A 14,776-nucleotide genomic window follows, 5' to 3' on the forward strand; every position below is an offset into this window, starting at 1 on the left:
TCAGGATTTGTGCTATTATTTTTGTACTATTTAGGCATGAGAAAGAATTAATGTGTTTATTTATCCTTTGTGGAACTTGACAGTTTAAAGATTTGCTCTTATGATATAAAACAAAGACTTGTTTCAGGGCATCGTTAATTAACTCGTACCTTATTATTAGTGTGGATGCTTGTACAATATTGAACAATATTGAAGTAAAAGAGCCCCTTAAAATGAATTGATAGAGATTACTTTTTTTTTAATGCAACCAACACTTTTATCTGCTTTTTTTTTTTTTGGCGACATTTATTCCCAGACTGTAAGTTTTTGTTTCTTCTGTTTCTTCTGGGATATCTTTTTCTTCCATGCAACCTCCTTTTCTGGTTTTGGAACAGTCTGTTCTTTTTCACTTAGGATCGTCTCAGTGTGGCAGGGAGAGCTCAGGTACCGCTTGATCCCACTGCGAGCTCTGTAAGTCCTGCCCCGCATTTTAGGGGCTTTGTTCACCTGGATGTGCTCAGTGAGCAGAGAATCTACATCTAAGCCCTTCAGTTCAGCTTTTTACTCTCTGCATTTTTGAGCATGTGCAGTAAAAATGCAGCACTCTTTCTGGGCCGTCAATCCTGCATCCAGCCCCAGTGTTTGGCCTGTGCGCACCTACCAACTCCGCCGTTGGGATGACAGAATGGCACACGTCGCTTCTGTAGAGTGACACCCTTCAGATACTGGGTGGCTTTTTGGATATGCGTACCCTTAATGGCCTGGGCAGTTTCACAAGTGTTCTTTAAGTGAACATGAAGATCTGAACTTCTTCGTTTGCTGGGTTTTGTGGGGGTTTCTGGGTCAAGTGAACAGCACATCATTTTTAGTGAATAGCACATCACCTTAGTTAGGCTGCTTACTGGAAGAGCGAGATGACATTCTGTATAGCAATCTGTTGAAATAATGCAGAAGACTGAGGATTGATGCAGATCTTGGGACTTAAAACAGCTCTTTCTGACTCCATTCCATGTAGATTTTGAACACCACTTAAAAGAAAATAAGAGAATTTGTTCTGTCATCTCATTTTATATTTTTGTTACCTCTCAGACAGCTTCTGGCCTAACCTGACCTTTAAAACTGCATTCATGAGATTGATGGTCACTGAGGGCATTGGCTCGGAGAAGGAAGTGGCACCCCACTCTAGTACTCTTGCCTCACTCCCATGGATGGAGGAGCCTGGTAGGCTGCAGTCCATGGGGTCGCTGAGGGTCAGACACGACTAAGCGACTTCACTTTAACTTTTCACTTTCATGCATTGGAGAAGGAAATGGCAACCCAGTCCAGTGTTCTTGCCTGGAGAATCCCAGGGACAGGGGAGCCTAGTGGGCTGCTGCTGCTGCTAAGTCGCTTCAGTCGTGTCCGACTCTATGCAACCCCATAGACGGCAGCCCACCAGGCTCCCCCATCCCTGGGATTCTCCAGGCAAGAACACTGGACTGGGTTGCCATTTCCTTCTCGAGGTGGGCTACCATCTATGGGGTCTCATAGAGTCGGACACGACTGAAGCAACTTAGCAGCAGCAGCAGAGGGCGTTGACTAAGCAGTGACAGCAGCTGTTGAATAATGAAAAGCCTTTTGATGGTGCTTTTCTATCAGGTCTGGGCAACTGTAGTGATATTATAATACATTTATATTATTTAATGAGGGAAAATTTATGATCTGTAACTTAAATTCTTCCTTGAAGTTCTTGTAAGATTAGGTTTATTTTTTGGATGTCATCTTTGCACTTGACTATTAAAAACAGTTTCTACTGGAAGATCAGTGGGAAAAGATGAGGAATTTGGATGGTTTTCCTGAGATTTTCTGCCCAGTATTTATTAACAAAGCATCAGAAGGAAGGTGAACTTTCCTTGATATCTAAAAAAACTTAAAATTTTTAATTTCTGTTTTTTCAGATTCAAGTATATATTTCTTAAGACTCAAACATTTTTGTTAGGACTGGGCATATAACTTTTACCAAGTTGGCATTGCCAAGACTATAAGAGAACTTGAACTCTGATCTTAAAGGCTTAAAACTACTTGACCATCACCAAATTATAAAGAATAAGTTTAGGAGACAGCATTAGTATTTGTTTGTTCTAATAGCAGATCCCAGAAAAATGCAGGAACAGGGATGAATATGTGGTCATTTGTATGTTTTCAGGGCTGAAAAACAGGCACCTTGAAAAGCTTTGGTCCCCAGCAGGGCATTCCCATGGAGAAGGCCAAACTGTTGGGTAACAAAGAGTGGCGTGATGTGGGACCAGTCACTTCCACCTTGATTCATGTGTAGCACTCTCTCTCTGTCAGACTCCAGTGTGCTGGTGGTGCACCCAGGTGGCAGTCTAGGAGTGATGTAGTTGTTGGATATTATAGTCCAAGTTAAGAAAGATTTAAGATGTATCAAGCGAATGTTCAAGAATGTTACTGAAGTGTGGTCCCGCGTGGTACCCAGAAAAGTGTGGTGCCGCTCAGTGACACCTCCGCATGTTTTGGAATATACATATGAAGAAAGTCCGTCCACATACCGGCTCCTTTATGAAGGTCATTAGAGGATGTACTGTCAGTACATCAAACACACGCATACATACACATACCACCTTTTCTTTATCTATTCATCTGTTTTTTCAGTTGAAGTGAAATGAAAGTTGCTCAGTTCTGTCCAGCTGTTTGCGACCCTGTGGACTGTACAGTCCGTGGAATTCTCCAGACCAGAATACTGTAGTGGGTAGCCTTTCCCTTTTCCAGGGGATCTTCCCAACCCAGGGATCGAACCCAGGTCTCCTGTACTGCAGGCGGATTCTTTATCAGCTGAGCCACAAGGGAAGCCCTTGGGTGTTTTTTTTTTTTTTCAGTTATTTGTTTATTAATGTGGTCATTTAGTGTATAATTACTGAGTGCTTGCTATGTACCAGGAGTAAGAACCCCACTGGGAACAACACAGAGTAACTTACTGCCTTCATGGAGTTTGCATTCCAGTGAGGGAAGACAGGAAACAAACTTACGGCAAGTAGGCAGTGTGCCAGGTGGAGACACATGCTATCTAGAAACGTTCAAATTGAAGAGGGGCACAGGAAGACCTGGAGGGGGAGGACTGCCTCCTCTTCTCACCTCCTTTGCATCCACCTTGCTTACACCACTGGCCTCCTGCAGCCCCCTGAGCAGCAAACACACTGGTTTGCTGTTTCAGCCCCATCTGTGCTCTGCTTGCTTGTATGGTGATCTGGAGATCTATTCACTGCTATTACCTCTGCTTGAAGAGTTCTATCCAAGCCTGGAAAAAGGTTTCTACACCTTATACTTTGAGGTGGGAGTATGTTTCTGGTTCAAGGAACAGCAGTGAGGCCAGTGGTGTGAGTTAAGGGTGTGTGGGGAGATGGGGTCGGAGAGGAAACAGACCTGGCTCAGCTAAGTCCTTGTGGGTCAGGGCGAGGCCTGTGGCTTTTCCTCTGTGTGAGCTGGGGAACCATGGGCAGGCTTTGAGCAGAGGAGTGATCTGATCTGATTGATGTTCCAACAGATACCTCTGTGCGAGACCCTGGGAGGGAATGGTGGCCTCCTTGAAGAGGCCATTAAAGGAATCCAGGTCTGAGATGGTGGCCTGGACCTGTGTGAGGACAGAGGAAGTGGTCACATGTGCTGAAGAGGGGTATCCATTCGTCTGTTGATGGATGCTGAGGTTGCTTCCATATCTTGACTATTGTAAATGATGCTGCAATACATAGGGGTGCATATATCTTTTTGAATCATTGTTTTTGTTTTCTTCGGAAAAATACCCAGCAGTGGAATTGCTGTGTCACGTGGTGGTTTTGGTTTTAATTTCTTTGAGGAACCTCCATACTGTTTTCTGAGGTGGATGTACCAGTTTGCGATTATGCGGGTCCCCTTTCCTCCGCATCCTCACCAGCACCCGTTCTCCTTTTGGTAGCAGCCATTCTGACTCTGGCTTTGATTGCAGCGCCCTGATGGTCAGTGGTGTTGAGCTTGTCACGGCATCTAGGTGTCCTCGGCCTGTTTTTTACCAGGTCGTCTTTTTTGATCCTCAGTGGCATGAGTTCTTTTGTATATTTTGGATCTTAACCCCTTATCAGATATATCATTTGCAGGCATCTTCTTCCATTCAGTAGGGTACCTTTTCATTTTGTTGATAGTTCTTGCTAATCAAAAGCTTTTTTTAGTTTGATGTAGTCCCATTTGTTTTTTTATTGCTTGGGTTTTTTTTGGGGGGGGGGGGGTGCTTTTTTTTTTTCTTTAGGTTCCCTTACCTGAGGAAGCATATCCAAAAAAATGTGAAGACCAGTGTCAAACAGAGTATACTGCCTGTGTTTTCTGTTGTTTTTTTTTAAGTTTCTTTCTTACAGTTAGTTGTATTTAGATATAATTGACATATAGTACTGTATAAGTTTAAAATGTACAGCATAATGATTTGACTTACATACATCATGAAGTGATTACCACAGTAAGTTTAATGAACATCTGTCATCTCCTATAGATACAAAAGGGAAAAAATGCTAAAAAAATAAGAACTCATTAGGATTTACTCTTAACAGCTTTCCTGTATGGCAGTGTTAATTACATTGATCATGCTGTGTGTTTCACCCCTAGTATTGCCTGTGTTTTCTTCCAGGAGTCTTGTTTCAGGTCTTACAAACATTTAAGTTTAATTCATTTTGAGTTTATTTTTGTATATAGTGTGAGAAAGTAGTTCAGTTTGATTCTTTACACAAAGCTGTCCAGTCTTTCCGAAACCACTTACTGAAGAGGCTTTTTCCCGTTCTGTATTCTTGCCTCCTTTGTCAGAGATCAATTGACCATGTGAGTGGGTTTATTTCTGGGCTGTCTGTTGTGTCCCATTAATCTGTCTGTTTTTATCCCAGCACCATAGTGTTTAGATTACTGAAAAGCTTTGTAGTATAGTTTGAAATCATGGAGCACAATACCTCTGGTTTTGTTCTTATTATAGAATTTTTTAATTGTGCTCTTTCACAAAATAATCTTAAGGAATGACTGATTCTGACCCATTTTTTTAAGGATGGAATCTGTCCCTCAGATTAATTGGCCTTTGTGCTTAAACCTTGCTAGTAGCATCTTTCATTATTATGATAGTAGCAGCATTTTTTTTTAATAGTTACTACCTTGGTATCCTATTTTAATAAGGTCTGTTGAACTGTTATGTAAATTAATTTAAATCTTTTTTTCTGCTGTGTGTTTATTTTCAAGAAGTGTTAACCTGCTTATGTTTTCCTTTTTTCTCATTGGTTGTGGTTATGGAAACTTCAGAGTATGCTCTACTAGTATTTAAAATATTTTTTAAAAATTAAGGTCTCCTGATTTTTTTGGGAGAAAGTTCCATGACCTGCCCAGAGCCTGGCCAGTAGTATCAGAAGCTTACTTGTTCATAGACTATAAATAAAAAGCCCTTTGTACACAGCTTAATGAATTTGCTTGATTTGTGTTTAGTAGCATAAATCAGAATTGACTTTGCTCATATAGTTGTTTGAAATGTTTCTGTTTCAGAGCGACCTGTTTTTTTGTTTTTATTATAAAAGGAACTAATATGGGCTTGATCGGGTGATCCCCAGGGTCTGCTTGACCTAGTTCCTGAGTAGTTGGTCATTAAGCTTCTGTTTCAGATTGCTTAGGCTCTGTAATTTGCTCTGTAGCACAAATGCCATTATTACTGAAGTTGATTATGTGAGTCTTGAGCAGGTAACATCAGAAATAAAAATGCTGGGGGGGGGCAAATGACTCACTTTTGCTGGTTAGATGTGAGGTCAGAAAAGTTACTAGTTATTTTGTATTTTTCTTTGGGGTTACTATGGATTCTTTCTCTAATGAGTTTCTTTTTGAGTTGTAGGAAGTAGTGATCATCACTAAGTATTGTTAGGAGAGAAATAAAACTGATTATCTTTAAATGTTTAAAAAATGGTTCTAAATCAGAAAGTGCACTTTACTGGCCCAAATTATTGACTGAATTATCAGATTCACTGAGTAGAGTACTGGTTTCCTAATACTAGAAAAATTATCTCACTTCTTAAGGATTAAGGTTAGTGATTGAATCCTATCTGACATTTAAATGAAGTTTTGTTTAGGATTTTTTCTCAAAATCTGTGTTACCTTTTCAACTGCTGCTAATCTGGAGTTGTAGAAGGGCACTCCTGAAATCTGATTCTGCATGAGTAAAAGGTCAATGTGTAGGGACTTGAGGTTTGGCGGTTTGCCACAAACTCTTATTAATCCAAGGCTCATTATAACAGAAATTAAAATTTCTCTTAAGACATTTGGGAAGAAAAAAAGATTTTTCAAAAAGTGATCAGGAAGAAGAAAAGAATTTTCTACCAACTTTTTTCTTACTTGTTTATATAAACAATCTCTTTTTTAATGTATTTTATTATTTTTCATTTTTCATAGGATAATCACTCTACATTGTGCTGGTTTCTGCTATACCTCATGTATCAGTCATCACTGTATATATATATCCCCTCCCTCTAGAGCCTCCCTCCCACCCCCCATAAACAATCTCTTTAAGTGTCATGGTTCATTTAATTTTGAACTTTAATCCGGGCTTTTCTCTTGGCATTCACATTTCATAACTTAATTACAATTCATTTCTTCTATTTAGAAAGTAGATAGATGTTAAAATGTTCAGATATACTGAACATGTCTGTGTGTGATAAGGCAGAGGACTAGGTCTAGACTTGGCATTTCTAGGCTCCTCAGGTGAACTGTGACCTTTGTTGAAAGCCAAGTGACTGCTGCCTCAGCTTCCTTCCCGTTTTGAATGATAGTGGCTTTAGCTGGAAACTTATTTGGAAGGACTTATTTGGTCCTGTATGGTAGCATTTCATTTGCCCTAATATATTTTATAAGAGAAACAATATAAATTCCAGGATTTAAAATTTTTTAATTGGGATTTGAAAATTCAGCATCAGTATAACTTGATCCATTTTAATGTAATAATTTTAGCAAAGTTTGTTGATGTGTTTGTACGTAAAACATCCAGACTAGTTATAAGAAGACCCTCAAGTTTGTACTAGTTCAGATCATCTCTGCACAGATGAATGGGACACTTGGATGGCATGTGATTGACTACACGTTTGAATGCCTAACCATATTCATTTCATTTGGGTTCCTAATCACTGGGAATAGTTTTGTTGTATCTCACAGGAATCATAGTAACATTTCAGATGGGTGTAATAAGAAAGTTCTTTCAGAAAAAAGTTTTAAAATTCCTATTGTTAATGCATCTATCATAAAATGAGGGCTTAGTGAAATACTATCTCTAGTCATTATTTTGTAAATCACCTTGTAAGCACAAAATTCTAAGCTGTTGTACCCTTTTTTGCTGTCACTTAGGACTTAAATAAATTAGTGCAATGTGAAAAACTAGAGATTTTGATTTGGCATAAATTCTGTCCAAATAAAGTGTTTTTTTTTTAAGTCTTTCTTAAAAATTGAAGTATGGTTGGTTTATAAGGTTAGTTGCTACTGTACAGCAGAATGACTGTCATACATGTGTATACACACGTTGTTTTTCGTTTTCTTTTCCACTGTGCTCTGTCTCAGGACATTGAATATACTCCCCTGTACAGTAGGACCTCCCCGGTTTGTCTGCTGACCCCACACTCTGGCCGTCTCTCTCCCACCGCCTCCTTGGCAGCCCCCAGCCTGCTCTCTGTGTCACTGCTTGTGTCTCATGGATAGGTTCATCTGTGCCACGTGTTAGATATAAGTGCTACCATGTGGTGGTTGTCTTTCTGACTTCCCTTCGTGTGACTCTCTCATTGCGTCCATGTTGCTGCAGATGGCATTATTTACTTCTTTTGTGGCTGAGTGGTATTGTTGTATATATATACCGTATCCTCTTTATCCACTCATCTTGATGGGCGTCTAGGTTGTCTCCATGCCTTGACTGTTGTGAGTGTGCTGCTGTGAGCATTGGGGTACATGTCTTTTTTTAACTACAGTTTTTTCCAGGCATACGCCCAGGAGTGGAATTGCTGGATCATATGGTAATTCTAGTTTTAGTTTTCTGAGGAACCTCCAAGCTGTTTTCCACAGTGGCTACACCAACTTACACTCCCACCAACCATGTAGGAGGTTTCCATTTTCTGCATACCCTCTCTAGCACTTGTAATTAGTAGACTTTTTAATGTGACTGGTGTGGGGTGATACCTCATTGTAGTTTTTTCATTTCTCTATAATAATTAGCGATGTTGAGCATCTTTTCCTGTGCCTATTGACCATCTGTATTCTTCTTTGGAGAAATGTCTAGTTAGGTCTTCTGCCCATCTTTCAGTGGATTGTTTTTTTGTTGTCAAGGTGGATGCGCTGTTTGTATATTTTGGAAATTTAAGCCCATGTCGCATGCATCATTTGCAAATATTTTCTCTCATTCTGTGGGTTGTCTTTCCATTTGGTTTATGATTTCCTTTGCTGTGCAAAAGCTTGTAAGTTTGATTAGGTCCCATTTGCTTATTTTCATTTTTATTTCTATTGTCTTGGGAGATTGACATCAATTTATGTCAAAAATGTTTTGTCTAAAACAGCTAAATCTTTAAGTCATACTGAGAGGAAAACAGGTTGTCTTCCTGAGAAAGGGAAGTGAGTGCTTTTGAATAGTGAGGAGTCAGGCACGTAATTAAAGGATTAGGATTCTTGTTCCAAAGCAGAATGGGAGAAGAGAGTGGAAGACTCCCATCTGGTAGTTTCAGTCTTTGAACATGTTCTGAGGACTTTTGTTTTTGTTTTTTCTTTTATGAGAAAATGGTTAAAGAGGGCTTAGGGCTTTAGGAAAGAATCCAAAGGATCAGGTTTTGGTTTAGGTTCCGGCAGACAAGGCCTTTGGAAGATGGCTGGCGATCTGACACAACGAGAGAGAGGCCGTCGTGGCAGGCAGCCTGTGCTCAGGACCAAGAGATGGGCAGGGGGTTAGGGCTGGGGGGAGATGCTCATGGGGACAGGAGTGGGAGAAGCAAGAGGCCAAAGCTACAAGGAGGAATGAGTGGAGATACAAATTGGTGAATTCGGGGAGGTTGCTAAGAGTCATCCGGTGTCTGTACAAGACGATGTGAATAGAGAGGTGGTCACTGAGGAAGATTTTGGGAAAACTTCAGGGGAATGAGCCCAGAGATGATACAGTAACTGGTAAATTGATGAGAACGCTTTGGAAAAGTCAGGTATTAAGAGGTCAGGGATGTGAAAAATAAGACCTCAAGTTACCCTCTGGCTTTACAATCTGAATTCCAAAGCACACATCTGAAAGTTAATAGTTTTGCTTCTCAGAAATGTGAAATAATAAGCTGCCATACTTCTGTAAAATTGGAAGTAAATTCTGAAAAGCATATATGGATCTATGTGGTAATAATCAAAAGTATTAATTGCCTCTTTGTAAATGCTGGAGTATGGGTGCTGTTTGGGCGCTTCTTAGCGGGACGTTCCTGAGAGGAAAGAGGGAGACTTAGCAGGAGAGTCTGATGGTGGGCTCTTCTTTTTACCGCATACATGCAGCGTCCTTAGCACAGATGGACAGAGGACACTCCTCAGGGAAACCTGGCCATGGGAGGTGCTGTTTGTGCTCATTTTCACTTGCAAGAAGAATAGAATCCAAGTGACAAAAAAACAGTTCTTCTGTGGTAGAAACAAAAAAGAGGGGGAAACAGAACCATAGACTTAGACTCTGTTTTTGAAACCAGTGACATCTGAGGACGCCAAGGTCTCCCAGTGTCATTTACAAAAGCCTGGAAAAGCATTCAGGGTATCCTGGTTACGGGCCAGCTTCTGGGAGAAGACAGTGTTACTTATCAAAAACTAAAAAGTGGAGTGACCAGATCAGCATATGGAATAGCAAGAGCTGTGATTAGATGGAGCAGTGGGGAGCGCAGGTGGCGCTGGCTGCGCTGTAGTTTGAACAGTGCAGTTTCCTTTTAGAAACCGCGCACTTTGCATGGGACCAGGAATGGGCCTGTGATGGATGAGAACACGAGTGCTGAGAATCTGGGTACATTTTTACAAACCGACTTAAAGGTCCCACCCCCACCCCACTCCCCAGTAAGTAGAACTCAGCATCAAGGTGATAAAAATTTTCAGCTCAGAGTGGAAGTGGTACTGTTAAGTCTGTAATCATTCTTTATTCATTGTAAGCAGTAAAGGTAAGTATAATTCCCCACATGGTATTCTGTCATCAAACATAACTGAAAATCAAAATACTGTGTCTCATTTGCTGATTTATGACCCTAGCTGAAGAACACTGGTAGTCATAAAAAGTATCTATGCTTGTATTAAAGGGAGGAACCTTTTCAAGAAAATATCTGAGGGGTAAGTTTTATATAAGACACTGATTAGGAAGGTAAAGAGTAAAGAATCTGAGAACAGAAGTTTATCAGCTGAATTTTTTGGATGGCGTTCTCTTTTGCACATCTGTTCTTTCCTGTTCTTTTGGTAACGGAATAAACATCTTACAGAAGGGAAGCCGTATTAACCTCTACATTGGTTTAAGGAAACTGCCCATTCTCAATCTTAATGGCCTCTAGAGTGGGTGGTGCCTTTTTCCTTCAGCTTAGCAGTAAAGCCTGAGAATAGACTTGACCTGAATCAGATGTTTTTCCTTGGTATAATTTGTTGTTCCATTTGTTGGAGATTTAGGGATCTTTGTAATCTATAGAGATATCTGTAGAGGCTCTCAATGAGCCTCTGCCTCATTGAGAAAATAGCTAATTGTTTGGGCTGTAAGCGAAGAAAGTGGGTAAATATGGGTAAACAGTAATCTCAAATTGCAGTACTGGAGAAGACTCTTGGGAGTCCCTTGGACTGCAGGGAGATCAAACCAGTCAGTCTTACAGGAAATCAACCCTGAATATTCATTGGAAGGACTGATGCTGAATCTCCAATACTTTAGCCACCTTTTGTGAAGAACCAACTCATTGGCAAAGACCCTGATGCTGGGAAAGATTGAGGCAAAAGGAGAAGTGGGCAGTGGTGGATAAGACAGTTAGCATCACCATCTCAGTGGACATGAGTTGAGCAAACTCCGGGAGATAGTGGAGGACAGAGGAGCCTGCATGTTGCAGTCCCATGGGATTGCAAAGAGCTGGACATGACTTAGTGACTGAACAAGAAGTAACCTCTCATGGGGAGAGTATTTCTGAATCAGCTCCTGTTTTAATGTTATGTTTAATGATATGGCATACAGCATTTTCTTTCCTCACACTTTGAAAGTGTAGACCCGTATTTTGTCCTGTTTTGTGATGATTCCCGTGAAAGGAATAGAGAGAGACTGGGAAGTAAGCAAGCGTTTTGCCTTTTCCTCCTGCAGGTCCCAGTAGGGATGGCACAATCAGCGAGGACACTATCCGAGCCTCTCTCATCTCAGCGGTCAGCGACAAACTGAGATGGCGGATGAAGGAGGAAATGGATCGTGCCCAGGCAGAACTCAACGCCTTGAAACGAACAGAGGAAGACCTGAAAAAAGGTCACCAGAAACTCGAAGAGATGGTTAACCGTTTAGACCAAGAAGTAGTAAGTAACTCATTGCATAACTGCACTATTTTAATTGTAGCTATGGCAAAGTTTTCTCTATGTACTGTGGCTACCCTGAGTACTGTGGGTATTAGAGTTCAAACGATTGTACACACTCTTTAAGCACTTGAACATAGCTCCTATACAGCTTGTTAAAAAACGGAGCCTGTGATTGAAATACAGTCTTTGACTGGGAAGTGGATGTATTTAGAGGATTTTTCGCTTGCACCTTCACACTGCGGGATAATGTTTTGACCCATAGGAGGACTGTTGGAGTGTTGATGTTACCAGATAGTTAACCAGAAATAAGAATTTGAGAGAGTTCTAAGCCATGATAAAGATCTGCAGACTCAGGGTGCAGACTTAAGGATCAGTTGTTTTTTGTTTGCAAACATTGTTTGAACTATATGTAAAGTATCTTTGGTATGCAACCTTTAGCTCTTCAGCTTTCTCACGTTTTTATCAGACTGCTGTGCCCTGAAGAGTCGGTATAAGTCAGTCCTGTGACTTCTTTTGTTTAAAGATGTAGAGGCACTAGCTTAATTTGAGTACCAGCTTCACCCTTCACTTTCATTCTTGTGAGGGAGAATCTGTTCCAGTAAGTGTGCATTCTTGATGAAAGGATAGAGAGTTTATTGAGTGTTTGAGGGCTTTGGAGAAAGTGATTTGTATGTACATGTTAGTCTAATAAATGGTTCTAGTGTGTAAAATGAGCTGCTCGATGGTCAGCTATTTTCAAACATTGAGGAAAGTGGCACCAGTACAATTCAGAGCCCGCAGCCACCACCTGCTATATCTTGGGACTAAAATTAAGGTGTTTGTGGAGTTCTGTGCATTGAATTGTCTGTGTAGACTGGGGAAAGTTGTTCCTCTGAGGCAGATGTCCCCTTGTTTTGAAAGAAGGGCCTCTTTTATGATTTTAATGTAAGAAACCTCCTGCTGGAACGTGTCTTGTGTGAAGGTTTAGTTTGCAGTATTTATCACTGGTAAGTGACAGGCTTATCACTGCCACCAGAAGTGCTCAGCTTAGCATCTCCTGTTTGCACTTAGCTTATTAGAGCACACCTTGTCCTCTAGCTTTGAAATGTGTTATATTTGAAACGTGAATCTCATCCATGAGTTGTTTAAGCATTGTTTTATTAGCAATTCTGCTTCTGTGCAGTTGGGTTGTAGATGTCTGACAAACAGATAATTACAATTAGTGTAAAATCATCATGCTTGGACTATTCTGTTTTCAGGCTGAGGTTGATAAAAACATAGAACTTTTGAGAAAGAAGGATGAAGAACTCAGTTCTGCCCTGGAGAAAATGGAAAATCAATCTGAAAACAATGATATTGATGAAGTTATCATTCCCACAGCCCCACTATACAAACAGATCCTAAATCTGTATGCAGAGGAAAATGCTATTGAAGACACTATTTTTTACCTGGGAGAAGCCTTGAGGCGGGGAGTAATAGACCTAGATGTCTTCCTAAAGGTATGTCTTCTTCACTCTGCTTTCCAGAGTTTTGGAACGTTTTAGAACCACTGTTGCTGAAAACCACAAATCAAGAGGGTTTGTCTGTAGGGGATGAGTTAAAATTCTTTTTCTTTCCAAAAGTAAGCAGGTGGGGTAAATGGCTATGAGCAGTGTCTTCCCACCTACAGAGAGGACTGAGGATAATCTGAGTATGGGAAGAAAAGTGGGCTTAGTGGCTGCAGTTCCTACCCCAAGGCGGCATCAAGCTGAATGTAATTCTTCTTACTACTGCACCCAGGTGGATCAGCAGGCACAGTCAGATTTCCATTCTTTCAGGTCACACCATCTAAATTAAGATCATTGACTGCCCCATCCTTGTTGCTTTTTTTTCCCCCCCTGTTAATTTTCTTAGACTTGCATACTTTTATACCTGTTTCCCCTTGTAGAGTATTGGGCTTGCCCTGCTAGCAATAGGGCCTTCTAAATGATTATTCCAGGCTTAATGCTATTGTGCAGACGTGGAAGAGCTGTAAGCCAAGTTTGGCTACTGTTCTCTGTTAGGTCATGAGGAGCATGGCTTTAGGGATAACAGCCATCCTTTGGATATTCAGTACAGCTGCTTCTGATGCTTCAGTGTGCCTGCAAGGCTGGTCAGGTTGCTTGCTGACCTTGCCTATCTCACTGTGAGTGTATGGCCAAACCACTCTTGGACCTGGTAGAAGCATATGAATAGCTGGGACCCAAGAGAGGGCTCCCTTTCTGTATGCTGTCATCTGCTTGGGTGGCATAACTTAGGCCAAGATAAACATGGAGAGGTGAGAAAAGGATGCTGTTTGCTAGGCACTGGACCAAAGGTGGCCTTGTGCTGCTCATCCCTGCCCTTCCCCTTTTTTAGCTAAGTAGTGACAAACAGTTCTAAAAGTTTTTTAACTTTTGTTAGGATCACAGTACAAGTTTCCCAGGCGTCTTGGTTGTCTCAAGATGTAGCTTGAACTGAGCCAGATCCTGCATGGGGGTGCTTTTCCTGTGACACATTGTATGGTCTCAGAAGACTACTTTCCTGAATACAAGTGTGTTAGTTGCTCAGTTGTGTCCAGCTCTTTGCGACCTCATGGGCTGTAGCCCATCAGGCTCTTCTGTCCATGGAATTCTCCAGGCAAGGGTATTGGAGTGGGTAGCTATTCTCTTCTCCAGGAGATCTTCCTGTCCCAGGGATTGAACGCGTTTCTCCTGCATTGCAGGCAGATTCTTTACCATCTGAGTCGCCAGGAAAGCCTCTGCAGGTTCCTTAACACAGCCTGTCAGCATCAATCCAGTGAGTTAACAGCCACATAAAATGTAGTATTGGGCTCCAGAGGACCGTTGAGTTTAGGGTTCCTAACTCCCTTCTAGGTTACAAACTGTCTGCTAGTTTATGCCTGGACCTGGATAAGGGCTAAACTGTTTAACTTCTTCCCCCTCACAGCATGTACGTCTTCTGTCCCGTAAACAGTTCCAGCTGAGGGCACTAATGCAGAAAGCAAGAAAGACTGCCGGTCTCAGTGACCTCTACTGACTTCTCTGATACCAGATGGGAGACTGAACTCTTCTAAAGTATTCTTTTCTTCTCTTCCTTTCTCTTATATCAGTAGGTGCCCAAAATAAGTTATTGCAGTTTATCATTCAAGTGTAAAATATTTTGAATCAATAATATATTTTCTGTTTTCTTTTGGTAAAGACTGGCTTTTATTAATGCACTTTCTATCCTCTGTAAACTCTTTTTGTGCTGAATGTTGGGACTGACTATGCTAAATAAAATT

At 41.0% G+C, this 14,776-nt stretch overlaps 1 protein-coding gene across 1 annotated transcript in view; it reads left to right on the forward strand.

Annotated features, from left to right (window-relative positions):
• The window catches only part of TSG101 (tumor susceptibility 101), a 42,940-nt gene extending 28,164 nt beyond the window's left edge, over window positions 1–14,776 (forward strand). Inside the window, exons 8-10 of the mRNA XM_052662097.1 lie at window positions 11,315–11,517; window positions 12,756–12,995; window positions 14,443–14,776. Of these exons, the coding sequence (XP_052518057.1) occupies window positions 11,315–11,517; window positions 12,756–12,995; window positions 14,443–14,532 (533 nt within the window). The 3' untranslated portion in view covers window positions 14,533–14,776. The remainder of the gene's footprint in view (window positions 1–11,314; window positions 11,518–12,755; window positions 12,996–14,442) is intronic.

This window comes from Budorcas taxicolor, chromosome 25 (genome assembly GCF_023091745.1).
Source record: "Budorcas taxicolor isolate Tak-1 chromosome 25, Takin1.1, whole genome shotgun sequence".
Taxonomy (NCBI): domain Eukaryota; kingdom Metazoa; phylum Chordata; class Mammalia; order Artiodactyla; family Bovidae; genus Budorcas; species Budorcas taxicolor.